Source organism: Glycine max, chromosome 4 (assembly GCF_000004515.6).
Source record: "Glycine max cultivar Williams 82 chromosome 4, Glycine_max_v4.0, whole genome shotgun sequence".
Classification (NCBI taxonomy): domain Eukaryota; kingdom Viridiplantae; phylum Streptophyta; class Magnoliopsida; order Fabales; family Fabaceae; genus Glycine; species Glycine max.
This window is the reverse complement of record NC_016091.4, coordinates 8,601,707-8,616,245: the sequence shown is the minus strand read 5'-3', so window position 1 is coordinate 8,616,245 and position 14,539 is coordinate 8,601,707. Positions and strand designations below refer to the sequence as shown.

Sequence of the window (14,539 nt, the reverse complement as noted above, 5' to 3'; positions counted from 1 at the left end):
TAAGATTCTAAAACAACATTAAAAACAGTGTTGAAAAGTGAAAACTGCGGTGTTATCATTTTTATAGTAGTGAATTTCAGTGATGATGTAACGGGAGACAGTCTGTTCTGAGCATTATTGGAAGTGGGAACCAACCATTTTATAGATAGTTCGTGGGATGAATATTATGATGTTGGATTGGAATCTGCGTTCTGGTTCATTGGTCTCTTGGATTTTGTTTGTGTCATTTTCTCTTGATTAAAAATCCTAAAATTAATGCACTTACTATTTTAGATGTTTGCTACAATTATGCTTTTTGCACTTATGAAACACAACTGACATCTTAAGATATTTTTGTTACATCCGAAGATATAATCCTAGGCATGTAGAAAAATTATAACATATAAATAAGTAAATAAATAAAAAGGTAGAACGATTTATAATTAGATTACAATATGTATTAATGTAAATTAACAAATGTATCAGCTAATATTAAGATTCCACCAAAAAAAAAATGTATCCATAAATGAATAATAATAAGACTATAAGAGTGTATTTTATTTCAGGTTAAAATATATTTTTTATTTTAAAATATAAAAATATTTAAAATTTATCCTTACAAAAAATTTCAATACATTTTTTATTTTTATAAAATTAAGATTTGTTCAAAATAAGATTTAGATATCAAATTCTACTTTGTATTATTTTTTATATTTATTTTATATATATATATATATATATATATATATATATATATATATATTTTGTAAAATCATCATATTCACATCGATTACATGTATAATTAATATAAAAAAATATTATATTTATTAATTTTATATACATATCTAATGTAAAAAAATTATCGCTACAGTATGTACAGCTGTATCCATCCATAACCAAAAACTGACATTTTATGAAAAATACACTAAATTTTTTTAGAGAAACCAATGCGAACATTTCTATATTACCAGGATAACAAAATATTTTATCCTTTATTTTATTAATAGCTGCATCACTTTACCGGCAATTTGTCGATATAGTAGCCGTACAAAATAGCATCTTTTGTTTGGACTTTGGACAGTCCAGCAGAGAAAGTTCAAAGTGTCCTTTACAAAATCATTATATTAGTTTGAAAAAAAAAAACACTACATTTAATTCCCACATTGTAAATATATTATGCATAAAAAATTTCTATTTAAAATAGTTTAAAATAAGCCCTAAAAATTTATATTTTATATAAAATATATGTTTTTTAAATAAATAAAAATAAGTAACACAATCTTCACTATTACATTGAAATACTAGCTTAATCAGATGAGAGCATGAAAAAGGGTAATCTTGACTATATGATTAAATTAAATGGTCAAGATTATTTTTAACCACTATAATCTTTACTTTTTTGTAAGGAACGTAGTTATTCACATGTAATTATATGATTAAGAATTCATTTATATACATTGTAATAGCAACAAGGCAAAGTGAACACTGAGGATGATGCTAGATGCACTCAACGTTTTAAGTGAATGGGTGAAAATACCTTTCGCTCAAGTTGATTCGTATGACTCATACAGATCAAATTCATCCATACAAATCATACGAATCAACTTGATCCATATGTTTAAATTATTCTTACGAATTATATAATCTGTATATTTATACGGATCATGTAATTCATAAGTTTAATTTAAACATACGGATCAACCACGAATTCGTTTACCTTCGATACAGGATAATTTTAAAATTAACAAAAAATATTTGATGCACAAGCAATAAAACTAGTGCACCTAGCAACACTCGAACACATATAGTAGCTACCTTCTACCCATCCCAATAGATAGAAATATGTCCCCCGCCCAACCTAGATAATTTGTTTATAAATTATCTAGGAGTATCAAAAACATCTATGGATATTCATGGATATTTTCTAAAAAATAAATCAACAAAATTATTTTGTAAGATCCAGACACATGCTGCAAATATCACTGTAAATTTATAAATTAAAAATTGTAAAAAATAATCACTATAACCCATAATTATTGTCAATTTTTCTAAAACAAAATTAGTTTAAATATTGATAAATTTACGTCTTTTTTCTCCCATGATGCATAAGATTTATCATATTTCTAAAGAAAAAAAACTATTCAAACTATCTAAAAAAAAACTGTCTATTGTTCAATCTTAAAATTTGGTTTTGAAAACATCAATTCCATCGCTAACACTTCGCCTAAGCTTTGGTTAAAAAGTTCAAAATTGTACGGAGAAGCAGGGCTCGATCCCAACGTATACACATGCCAATACCCCTCTAAAATAAAATAAAATAAAAATAGGGAAGTGGAAAAATTTTCCACCAGAACTATTGCATGTTGTTGCGCACATTTTTCACTAGACTAAACTAAAACCACCGACCACTGTATGAGGATCAAGTTCGTTTCAAATTCCAGTTTATACATTCATAGATAAAACAGTTAATGCAACTGTACGAGAGTAAAGCAATAGATCTCTTGTATGAGATCAAGTCATTCCAAATTCCAGTTTGTACAGTCATAGATAAACATTTTAATCTGATCAGAGAGTATAGAAATAGAGCTCTTGTATTGACGAGAACTTTGCTATATACTGTACATTCTATAGGTCAAACTGAATGGAATTACTATAAACCTGCGAATGTCACAGTCAAGGACTTGCATTTCCTGTGAGTGGAAAACTCAACGATCAGATACCAAAGCTTTGCTATCATTAACAAGATTGTTATGCTGTGCAGGGATGCCACTCCGAATGTCCAAGGCATTATTATTACTGCCCTCATCAACCTAGTCATCAGGTGCAAAAGAAAAAAAAAAAGGATGCTTTTGTTACCATACAGAGTAAAAGATAACCTGATAATAATTAATAAATGAAAACATACCTGCTCAGGTGGTGTAAGAGAGTGTTCCAGGTTTCTCTTAGAAAGATCCCTCAAAGTGCCCTGCAGAATTGCAGTGTCAGAGGGACTAAAGAACATCAAATTCAGAATTACTGAATTTAGCAAATTTCAGATACACAGTTGGGCAAATTTTAATATAATGCTCACAAGAATATAGTCACACCTTCCTTGGCATGCTTTGAAATGGGAGGGAAAGGAAATTAAATTAATATCGGATGTCTCTAAGAAGAAAATAGTATAATACTATAGCGCAAAAGAACAAAAGAATTGGGAGAGAGATCAGTGTAGAAGAATAGGACTTGATGTAGAGTCCACTCCTAAGTCATAACAAGCAGACAAGGCAGAGTCTTGGCTTTAAATGAATTCTGGGTCTCACACAGCTGATATGGGACTAACTCCTACATCAATCCCATATGGCAAGAAAGAGTGGTCCGCTGGTCCACACTGCAGGTGGACAAGCCAATCTCTAATACCAAGGGTTTAACCTATGGCACTTGAGAAATAGAGGAAAGAATAGGAAGGAGATGCAAAAGATAGCCAAAAGTGAGCGTCGTCGAGTTAGAAGAGTAAATTTTGTATTTTTTTAATTTCAATAGCTTTAGATAGATTAACTTACAAGTATAGAAAATAAAAAACATGAACCGATTACCAACCCCCCTCCCCCCTTGGCAAAAAAAAATGGAGAAATACTTACCCTATTTGCCCAAAAAAGCCCACAAGCATTGCAAAGTGACCTTGGACCAGATGGCCCCTTACGCATCATTGGAGTGGATTTTGAACTTATTCCACAATGTGTGCAGCACCTATACATTCATAATCATGCAATACAAAGAGATGAATAGGCATATCCTCAACCCAAATTGCACCACCAGAAACCCACAATCAGTCACCGAACAATATTAGGATGAAAGAAAGATTCTGGCCACATGATTGCAAGGGTAACATGATGAAACTTACAAGGTTTCTGATTGAACAGCATCCTGCCCTGACTCTTGATCTGAACCCCAACTATTAGTTCCATCCTGATTCTTTGATGAAGTAAATTGACCCTTATTTCGATGCATCCTACATTTAAAAATCAAATAAGAAATATACATTGATGCAAATTAAATCAAACACCTAAAATGGTGAGCAATAAGAATAAAATGTGGAACATAGATGATGTGCAATAGTCCGTGGGAAGATATGAACTTCTTCATTTGATAGCATTAATTACATATGAAATAACAAATGCCCAAAAAGGTTCTTGCTGATAAAAACAAAGCAATTTGTTAAAACAATGCAACCATGTACATACCAATACACACACACACACACGCATACCCATGGCTATAGCAACAAAAATCTCAATGTCCAAAATTAGCCATTCACTTGAGCATATATATCCAACTTGCTGGCAGAGGATGCTGTTGAAGCATGCCTTATATTTGAAATCTTGTTGTACACAATTTGTCATATGGGAAGGGGAAGCAAAAACATAAAAGCACTAATGTCAATTTCATCTTAAATGTATTAAAAGGTCAAAATTTGTCACACAATAGTAACAAAGTAAGAAACAAATAAAGTAGTTAATGAAGGAAGATGGCTGGGAGTGAGTCAAGTGACTACCCCCGAAAATGCTGTATTGGAATTGTTGACTATAGAATGGCCGCTACAGCAAACATAGCAGCTGCAAATAATTTTATCCTTTAAACCGGGAAAAAAAAACAGTGAACAAAGTTTCAATTCTCAAAATTTAAAGCACTTATCAATTATCCTAGTGAATAAGTTATAAAAAGAAACATAAAATACAATAATGAAAGTCTACCAAGCAGAATTAAATAAAAGGAAATACACTTATTATCCCCTAAAAAAGGGACAGTGTAGTCAATTACCAAACACAAAAAACAGTAATGTAAATAACACATCTTTTCCCTTGCGGTTGCTGTCTACTTGGAAGGTAGAAAGCAGAAAGAAAAAGTTCAGAAGACAGTGTGGTGCAAATCAGAGGAAGGAGTGCCATGTGTTTCAGCTACCAAGAGCTATTGTGGCACTCTGCACCATAACAGCAAAACACTCCGATACCAGCATTTGGGAGAGGCTCCACTCTGGTAGTGCAATTACAGTCACACCAGCCACTATTAACTACTTTGGAAACCTATTATGCATGGATACTCCAAAATTAGTGATGTATCTGTACAGTTTTACTATCCAATACCAATACTTATCAATATAACAGCATTCATATATCTGACATCTCTATTTTTTTATTTAAATGTGTTCACTACCTGCAAGGTTTTGGTATAAAAAAAATCTAAGATACAGATTCAACTGCTGTTCTCACTAATTACCACTCTCAAAATCATATTTCCACTCTTGAAATCATATCTAACTAAAATTATTCATATAATGTAAAGTTTCTCCTTATTACATGAGGAGGGAAGAATTAGAACACATGGGATTTGTATGGCAACAATGTTACGCAGACGAATTGTATACATTATTATATATTTTATTTGATAGATCCTGTCACACCCATATCTTAATTTTTAAAAAAATTATTTTACTTGCATGTCGTATTGGTATTGGATACTTGTACCGGTACACATGCAACATAGCTTGAAACAAAACCCTTTCAATCCTCCGATTTTGAACTACCTTCATGTAAAAACCACACATTTAAAGTACAATGGAATTGATTTGGCATATAACTCAGAACCGATACACTTGTTTCAACTTTGAAGAAAAATTATTTTATGATATAGCTTTCTGTTTAGAACAGTTTTTAGAGGTGCTGTTATTTCTAAGTTATGTCCAAAGAATTAAAACACCTTTTTTGAGATAAAGGTTGCCTAATTTTTATATTTTTAAAATTTCTTTTACTCAAAAACCACTTTTTTCTTTAAAAATAACACAAACAATATGACCTAAATAAAATAAATAAATAAATAAATAATCCAGGTTTCTGACAGAAATGAATTACAGGAATCCACAACATGCTTAAATTTATACAAAAACAAATGAAATTAGAGTGAAAAATAATGGACAGCATTAAATCTATCAAATATTTAACGATCTTCTTTGTCGATTTAAAGTTCGCTAGGTATCAGTTACCATTATTATTGCTGCATAGCATAACAAAATGAAACATAAATCAGGAACCAGTCCTACAACTTCCACAATACAAAAGTGCTGGCTGTAGTATAGTGCAGTTTAGAGATTACTCCTCATCAACCCAATCCTTCAAAATATACATCGTAGAGTGATCTGAGTTCTTCACACAGTAAAACTACAAAATCTATACATTCATGATGAGATGATGCTTTTTACAAAGCACGTATTATTCTTGGCTCTTTACCATACTGATCAATAATATAATATACCTAGTAAACACTTAAGACGGAATTGGTTTGAGAAACAAAGAAATGCAAAGTAACTTAATATTAAAAAAAGTTCAACATTCCAACTGCAAATAGAAAGCTTACTATCAGATTCAGACCTGAGTGCAACTTCTTGACGTACACTATATCTAACTTTCTTATCAAAGCACCGCTCTTTCCTCTTCTGACGGAACCTATTCAATGACGCTGCTCGATGTGGTAGACTACATTTTGCAGGATATTCCTCCTCACCCTGCATCCATCACCAACAAACAAATAATTAGAAAATACCTTCACAAAGATCCGTTTGAATAAACTTCTCCAAGCACTTACAGGAGAATAAAAAATATAAGAAAGTAAAATGAATTGAGCTTCTCTCATAAGTTAAAATCAACTGATATATTTTAAGTTCTACAGAAGCTTTCTCATATAACTTCTCTAAATATTAGGGTGATACGTTAATTTTAACTTCCGAATAAGTTCAATTAATTTTTCCTTCTTATTTTCGGAGATGTTTAAACCTAAAATTCTCTAAGCATCCAAACATACAGTCTGATTTCGAGATGATAGCTCCGCACATTGCGAACCCGAAGTTAGTTCATTTCCTCCCAGCAGCAACAACACTGCTTGAACCTGAAACGGCGTCGTAATAGTGACAAAAAGAAGAAGCATAAATTAGTTCAGTCTCAAAAGAGACAGTGATTAAAAAAGGGAAAAAGTGAAAACAGAAGAAAAAAAAGTGCCTTATCAGGTGTAACAGCATCGAAGACATAGACTTGGCCGCGAAACGAGAGCGTGAGCTGGCTAGAATTGTCGATAGAGATTTCAGGGCCCGGAACGGCGGAAACGTCTTCGACAGCGGCACCATCGTCTTCGATGGTGTGGGAACTGTAATGGATGTGGTGGTCGGAGGCGGCGCCGTCTTCTTCGATGGTGTGGGAACTGTAATGGATGTGGTGATCGGAGGCGGCGCCGTCGTCTTCGATGGTGTGGGAACTGTAATGGATGTGGTGGTCGGAGACGGGGCCGTCGGTGTCTTCGGCGGAGACGATCTGGTTGATGGAGCCGAACATTATTGTTGTTATTGTTGGAAGGAAGGTAGAATTACGCGGGTAAAGAGGAACCCTAACCCTAATCCTACTTCTAACCCTAACACCGTTTAATTGAGAGGGAGTAAGAAAGAAAATAACGACAATGGGGATAACTATAAATACGTCTCAGAACGTGTTGTGTTTGTGGGGGTGTGAAGGCGAGCAATGTCGGAGTGAAGAGACTCAAGAGAGAGAGCATACTTCTAAAGTGTCCCCAATGCTGCCAATATTTACCAGGCTGCCGCTCTTTAATACTATTCCCTTAAGGAATAAAATATAAGAAAAAAAAAGTTGAATTACATTCATGAAGAAAATTATTATCTCCAATTTCTTTTTATTTATCTTTAGGTTGTTTAATGGAAACCAAAAACTACAATCAATTTTCTTAATTCTAATAAAATACCTATAAAATTTCCTATTCCTTTCCTTTCCTTTTTCCACTCCATAACAAATACATGTATAAATTAATCAAAAATAAAAATACAAATAAGAATTATAATTGATAAGATAGTAATTAATATGATCTTAAACTTTACAAAAGATAAATAAATAAAAACATAATTTCGCCAAAAACCCAACAATAAAAAAGTGGAATAAATAATCATGGTTTAATTTTGATAGTCTCAATAAAAAAAGTTGTTGGAGTAATTCATTTCCAAAAATATCATCTACATTAATTGCATAAAGAGAAAATTATTAGAAATAAAACTTCAATTAGATAAAAGATATTTTAGATATTTAATCACTAAAGACTTAATTATTGCTTTAGTCTCTAAATTTGGGAGTATGCTTTTTTACTTCCTGAAATCTAAAAATGGTTTTTTAGAAATTTTGACAATTTACTTTTTTTAGTTCTTGACACAATAAATTGACACTTTATGAAATTTTTAGCACTTTGTGACGATTTAGCACTATGACATTTTTAAAATGAAAATTCAAGCGGTTAAAAAATAAAAACTAATTTATGAAAATTAAAAACTGTCATAAAATATTAATTTATTATACTAGGGACTAAAAAGAGTAATTTGTCAAAAATCAAGAGCAAAAAGAAATAATTTTAAATTTTAGGGACTAAAAAAAGTACACATCTCAAATTCAAAAACAAACAGTAATTAAACCTTGTTTAAAACTAATTTTGATACCAAAGATAATTTTTTATACTTATTTTAAAATTTGTTGAAACTAATTTAGCAAAAAAAATGGATTGATTTTGAAATTAAGTCATAATGTTAGTTTATTTTAAATTTACATTTTAAAATTATTATTAAGTGCTAAAAAACCGTCACAAAATGTTAAATACTGACATAAAATATTAATTTATTATGTTAGAAACTAAAAAAAAATTTATCAAAATTCAGGGACTAAAGAAAATATTTTAAATTTTAGGGACTAAAAAACATAGAACCTAAATTCAGACACTAAAACCATAATTAAACAATCATTAAATAATAAAAAATTATTTAAGAATTACTTTTTAATCAAATACACAATGTATTTTTTTCCCTTCGATTTCAGTATGGAGGAAATAATACTTAGTAAGTAATAGCACACTAACATCTAATGTTTAGTTTTCTTGTTTGCATTAAAAAATATTTTTTTATAGACAAACATGTTATGTTAGTGAAAAAATTTGAATCCATGATTTTTTTATCATTCTAACCCTTAACCCTTATGCCCCTAAAAAATATTACTTTTGTCCATATATATAAAACTCTTAAATATTTCACACTCTTTCAGAAAATTAATTAATTTAATTAATAACCTTAAATTTGTATTTTTTTCCAAAATTTGTCATAATTATTAACACTCATCATCTCTCTCTTTCTATCTAATTAACTAATGTATGTCAATCTTTTTCTTCAATCTTATAAGATATAATACATGTTTATTTTAATAAAAAATAAAGATAACTTAACAAAAGTCATGTAAAAAAACAAACAATTGAAAAAAGTATTATATCTAAGAAAAGAGCTAGTAAAATCTATTTATTGTCATATAATTTTTTTTACACAACTAATATAAATGAAGATATAAGATAAATTGGATAATTAAGAAAAAAAAGTTGCGGGATTGATCCTACTAACAAAACTAATATTTGCTGATAAAAAAAATAAAAAAGAAAATTTGTAACAATGATATTAAAACTTAATTTTTGCCACGTGATTATTACAAAGAATGGACTTATATCTAAGAATCACTTTTTTTTATTTATTTTTCAATGATAACCGCTTTATTGCGTGAGATTGTTTAGCTACACAAGTTGCTGATAATCGTGAAGCCCAAATTTTAACACAAACCTGGCATAGTTCCATTGCATAAACAAGAAAAACTGAGGGTTGTATTGGCAAGGGTATGAAAGAAGCAGAAGGTCAAAGCGGAAGTAAATTAAGAGGTTAGAATATACTGTTTTAATCAAAGAAACTAAGATATTCTGTTTTACGAGTGATAATTCTCCGTTGCCGATATTCCCAGTCAATTGTTCTTGGTATCCTTAAATTTCATTTCATAGACCTTAAAGTGAGCAACATCAGCAGATACATGACATGGGCGGAGAGTTATCCTTCGCCTGTATGATAAGGCATTAGGGCCTGTCTGTCTGTACAATCCAAGTGTTAACAGAGAAAACCAAAAATAATAGCACAGCTACAATTTTAGTTCACAAGAATCCTATTGAAGAATTAACGAATATAATGTACATGTATGACCAAACCCGCCAAGTCTTTACCTCCCTAATTCCAGGAGCTTAGAAAGTAGATGATACTCCACCCAGTTCTTCTATTCCACAGTACAAAAGAAGTAGATATGCTGCTGCTTTCTATATTCAGGTAAAGCTGGTACTCACTCATCTCTGATCTCACAGTATCCACAAGCACTTCACGGGGATGATACACAAAACAGCCAAAGGAAGAAAATGAGAAGATCACCACGTAAGTGATATCAGCAATTTAGCATATAACCCCAAATATGTTGTCAATTGTCAGTGGGTGCACCTGTAACATGTGTAGAAGAAGAAACATCATAGTACGTTTTGGATGTAACTTTTCTAAGTACAATCAACAAATATTGTGGATTATTCATATTATCTACAGATTAACATACACAGAGCAATACAAAAGTGTGGTAAGAACAATAAAAAGAAAGGCTCACGTTTTGAACATACCCACTTTCAAAAGACAAGTTTAAATTATCAACACTATAGAGAAAGATAAGTTCAGAAAAGAGACATTCAAGGGCAAACTGTCACCCATTTATTAAAATTACCAGAGTTGTTCGGCTCCAAATATATATATCTTGAAGAAAAATTATGAGTTCTAAGACAAAACTTGCATTGTGAGTAGTATTGATGTCACCTCTGATTTTAACGTTTACTTACAAGTTTTGAGACAACTTGCATTAACCAATTATAACGTATAATAAATAAATGGTTAATTACAATAATTCAATTGATAAATGGTTTTCTTATGTGGTAAATGTGTATTGGGACATCAGCTAGATAGATTATATTAGTGGAAGGCAACCCTCACTCTATGAGTTAATTTTTGGGATTTAAACTCAAACCCACATTCTAAGATGATATTAGAGATTATCTTAGATCCATTAAACGGGTCACACACCATGTTATCTACGCATCAAACCCAAAAGTGCTAGGAGTGAAGGGGTGTATTGGGAAAAACCTAAGCCCTACATCAGTTATGAGCTAACTTTTGGGGTGAAATTAGACCCAAATCCACATTCTAAGAATGTGAAAGTGAAATTGATTATTTAAAAGTCAAATGTGATTAACATTTAACATTACTACTGAGATTAGCATCAGAAATGTAAACCTGTAGAACAGTAGTAATTATTAATTATTATTAATATAATACCATTGCAAGATAAATTTGAACAAATGCGGACTGGCATTCCTAAAACATGTCTTCACTCAACATTGTCAACTCTCAAATAATAATTTCTACACATTTTATATGGAAAAAAAAAGCCAAAGTATGCATCTTTGTTACTTGCAATATAGTCAGCAAGAAGTCAACAATAGTACTTTGAAGGATAGTCCGATACCTTCAAAAGCGTTCCCCAACAATCATGCTTAAAGGATAATTATGAAAAAAACCTCAGGTATTATTTGAATAATTTTAGTAATTTCTATATGTTTCCCTTTTTTATCTTTAACAGACTGGCAAATTTCCGTAAGGAACAATAGGGTACAGACATTGTTAATCATGGATAACTAAAGTGCATGGGAAGTAATCTATCGGAATTCTTATGTGATAAGCATTAAGCAATCTGCAATCTGCAATCAAGCACAATCCTAAGTATTGATACAAGAGAGAAAAAAGAAAAGGAAGCAAGTAGTCATAAAATTGACGGCATTTTACCTGAAACAGTCATCATGGAACACCTCTAACTTTCAAAATTCCACATGCACCTTCTGCTGTATTGTTATATTTTCTGTTATGTCAGTTTTGATTTTGTACTTTTGCTGTGGCTAGTTTTACGAATCTGAGGATTTTCTATTGAGTACACTAGGAGGCTTCCATCTTTTGTGCCAGCTAAGAAGCATTCTTCTGGGGTTACTGCCAGAGATGTCAAAACCTTTCCAACTCCTTGATATTTCTTAACAACTTCAAGGGTGTTCATAGAGCGAACAAAAATCTGTCCCTGGTCACCTGCGCCTACCAAAAACTTTCCACATCTGCTCAATTGAACAGCATTAAGGCGTCCATTGGATTCAGAGGCAGCAAGATACTTTCCATTAATTGAATACAGGTGCAAACTAAGATCATCATCAGCATAAATCACAATCTGGCCACACTGAGAGACAACTAGCTTTGTAATTGGACTGCCTGACGGATGCCGTAAGGATCTAACATATCTACCTTCTCGCAGGGTGTGGAATACACAAGTTCCATCTTTTGATCCACTGATTATAATATCAAGTTCATGACTAACATATAAACAAGTTATTATATCATCATGCCCACAAAGGATGTGGCATGGAGTTTCAATTATCACATAATTCTTACGGGGCAACTCAGATTGACTATTACGAATTCTCTTTTCTGCAGTTTTACCACGAAAAACTTCCCAAACCATTACTGTAGTATCATAGCTTCCAGTTGCAAGGATACTTCCATCAGATGTAACTGCAGCTCAGATATCATTCTCTAGTCAGACAGGAGCAGGAAATAGAAGGTTCAAGGTTGAACATCACAATGCAAAACTATATGTTAACAAAACGCTCACTGAAAGCTGTCAAATGAGACATTTATATATGGGAAAGAAATAACAAGTATCAGTAGCTACCTTCGGATATACAAAACTGGCAATTCAATCTTTCAACCAACAGCAAAGAAAACATCTAAGAATAAAATGATGGTTGAAATGAAGAGAATAGAGAAGGACTATTCTGAAATTGATATTGACTCAAATATACAATTGTTAGACATGTTACAATATGATTACAAAAGAAAAACCACCAATTCCTATTTATATATTTGTACTAGACACTTAATCTAAATAAATATGGATATAAATAATGAGATAATAAGGTAATAAAGAAACCAATCTTAAGAAACTCTAAATTATTCCAAGATATAATATATCTGAATGTTGTGCGTCGTATGTCCACACGTGCATCTTATATATAATTACATCATTAGAGTACAATAAAACAACAACAACAACAACAAAGCCTTATCCCACTAGGTGAGATCGGCTGCAGGGATCACACGACATCATTCAACAAGGTTAAAAACCAAAGTTTCATAAATATTACGAAATCTGAGATCTCCCTTGATGATTTCTTCAAACTTCCTTTTTGGTCCCCCTCTTCTCATTTTCCCTGGGCTAAAAATCATGCAATCTACTCTTCTAACTGACACCTCTTGTGGCCTTCTTTGTACATGCCCAAACCACCTTAACCGATTTTCTCAATGGGTGCTACATCAATCTTCTATCATGAGGTTTCTATAGTTAGCATGTATTAAACATGCTATTTGTAAGAAAGTGAGTTATGAGTCTTACTCAACCCTACAAAACTGGCTTGTAAGGTGAGGATTGCTCCCCACTTATATAGTCTATCTTGACACTATCTTTAGTCAATGTGAGACTTCAACATGTCCCGCTTTTGCCGATGGCTACCCACCATATCAGACTTTCAACACACCCTTCTATCTAGGGGTGACCATAATTTAGGTGGCTTTTCCAACACTATCTGATAAAGATATTATAGGATATTTTTCATATATTCTAACAATGACCATAATGATTGCATTTAGGGCTCTAGGCTTAAAAAAAAAAAAATCTTTATCACTTCATTGAATAGGGAAGATCACAAGAAAAAAAAAACAGATTTAAGGAATGGATGCCACTCTTAAACAAACAAGACGGTATATTGCAGGGCATTAATGGTAATTATGTAGTCACCATATTAGGAATCCTTTCTGAACCATTAAACATACCTGCAACACAGCTCACCACATCCTTGTGCTGTCGGATACTCTGTACCATTCTGCCATCGCTTAATGATATGACCTGAAAACTATTTTCCCAATTGCCACATGATATTAAGAAATTCTCAGAGGGTGATTGCATTGTTGCAAAAGATTGAGCTCCAAGTTCAACATTTTCAGGCACAGGAATCCCAATTTTGCGTGGAGAAAGTATGTCAGAACCAACTCCAAAGAATGGATCCTGCTGAAAGTTAGAGTTTGTTTCATTACTTATGAAACCAAACATAATTCTAATAAAAATACACCAAATAAATATCCAAATGTATTTTTCAGTGTCTGATGAAACCAAGCCTAACCTGGGAACCAGAAAATGTAAAATTTCCACCAGACTGTAGTTGAGTTGTCAACCACATCTTTACAGACAAATTGAGACCCTCGTCCACAAGGACAATATTCGAGTCCATCAGACCAACATAAAGCATAGCAGATGAATATTGACTTGTATTACAAACAATGGAAGTCAAACTAATAGAATCAGGAGCAAAGTACAAAGGATGTGCAATTGGAATAGGTGGCCCTCTTCTCGGGTGTTTCTTACGAAATATCTGGATTGGAGTCTGACCAAAGTTGGCTATCTGGTCTTCGATAGCTGCTCTTTGCAAATCATCTTCCATTGTTTCCAGATCAACAGCACCTTCATAAGTCAAGTAGTAGAAGATGTTTGCTGCCTATATTCAA

General features: G+C 32.2%; 2 protein-coding genes across 7 annotated transcripts in view; both read right to left on the bottom strand.

Moving 5' to 3' along the window:
- Positions 1-2,403: 2,403 nt before the first annotated feature.
- LOC100809517 (GATA transcription factor 25) lies at positions 2,404-7,577 on the bottom strand. The gene is made up of 7 exons (XM_003523746.5): positions 7,005-7,577; positions 6,811-6,894; positions 6,381-6,514; positions 3,860-3,967; positions 3,597-3,705; positions 2,885-2,944; positions 2,404-2,789 (listed from the first exon to the last, which is right to left on the bottom strand). Exons 1-7 carry the CDS (start codon positions 7,332-7,334, stop codon positions 2,685-2,687), a joined length of 930 nt encoding a protein of 309 aa, XP_003523794.1. The 5' UTR covers positions 7,335-7,577; the 3' UTR covers positions 2,404-2,684.
- A 2,251-nt stretch (positions 7,578-9,828) lies between these two features.
- Positions 9,829-14,539, bottom strand: part of LOC100800789 (BEACH domain-containing protein B) — a 58,725-nt gene continuing 54,014 nt past the window's right edge. For 5 of the 6 annotated variants that reach the window (XM_006578223.4, XM_006578225.4, XM_006578224.4 and 2 more), the window contains 4 exons: positions 14,158-14,529; positions 13,811-14,045; positions 11,726-12,493; positions 9,829-10,342 (listed from right to left, as the gene is read on the bottom strand). In XM_006578223.4, the coding sequence (XP_006578286.2) occupies positions 11,802-12,493; positions 13,811-14,045; positions 14,158-14,529 (1,299 nt within the window). In that variant the 3' untranslated portion in view covers positions 9,829-10,342; positions 11,726-11,801. The remainder of the gene's footprint in view (positions 10,343-11,725; positions 12,494-13,810; positions 14,046-14,157; positions 14,530-14,539) is intronic. The other variant, XM_006578227.4, reaches the window with a different exon arrangement.

Excerpts from the sequence above, each read along its gene's own strand:
- LOC100809517 (XM_003523746.5), bottom strand. The coding sequence starts at position 7,334 with ATGTTCGGCTCCATCAACCAGATCGTCTCCGCCGAAGACACCGACGGC. Across the intron at positions 6,895-7,004 it reads ATGCTGTTACACCTGATAAG|GTTCAAGCAGTGTTGTTGCT; the intron begins GCACTTTTTTTT and ends ACGCCGTTTCAG. Across the intron at positions 2,945-3,596 it reads GGCTTTTTTGGGCAAATAGG|GGCACTTTGAGGGATCTTTC; the intron begins GTAAGTATTTCT and ends GCAATTCTGCAG.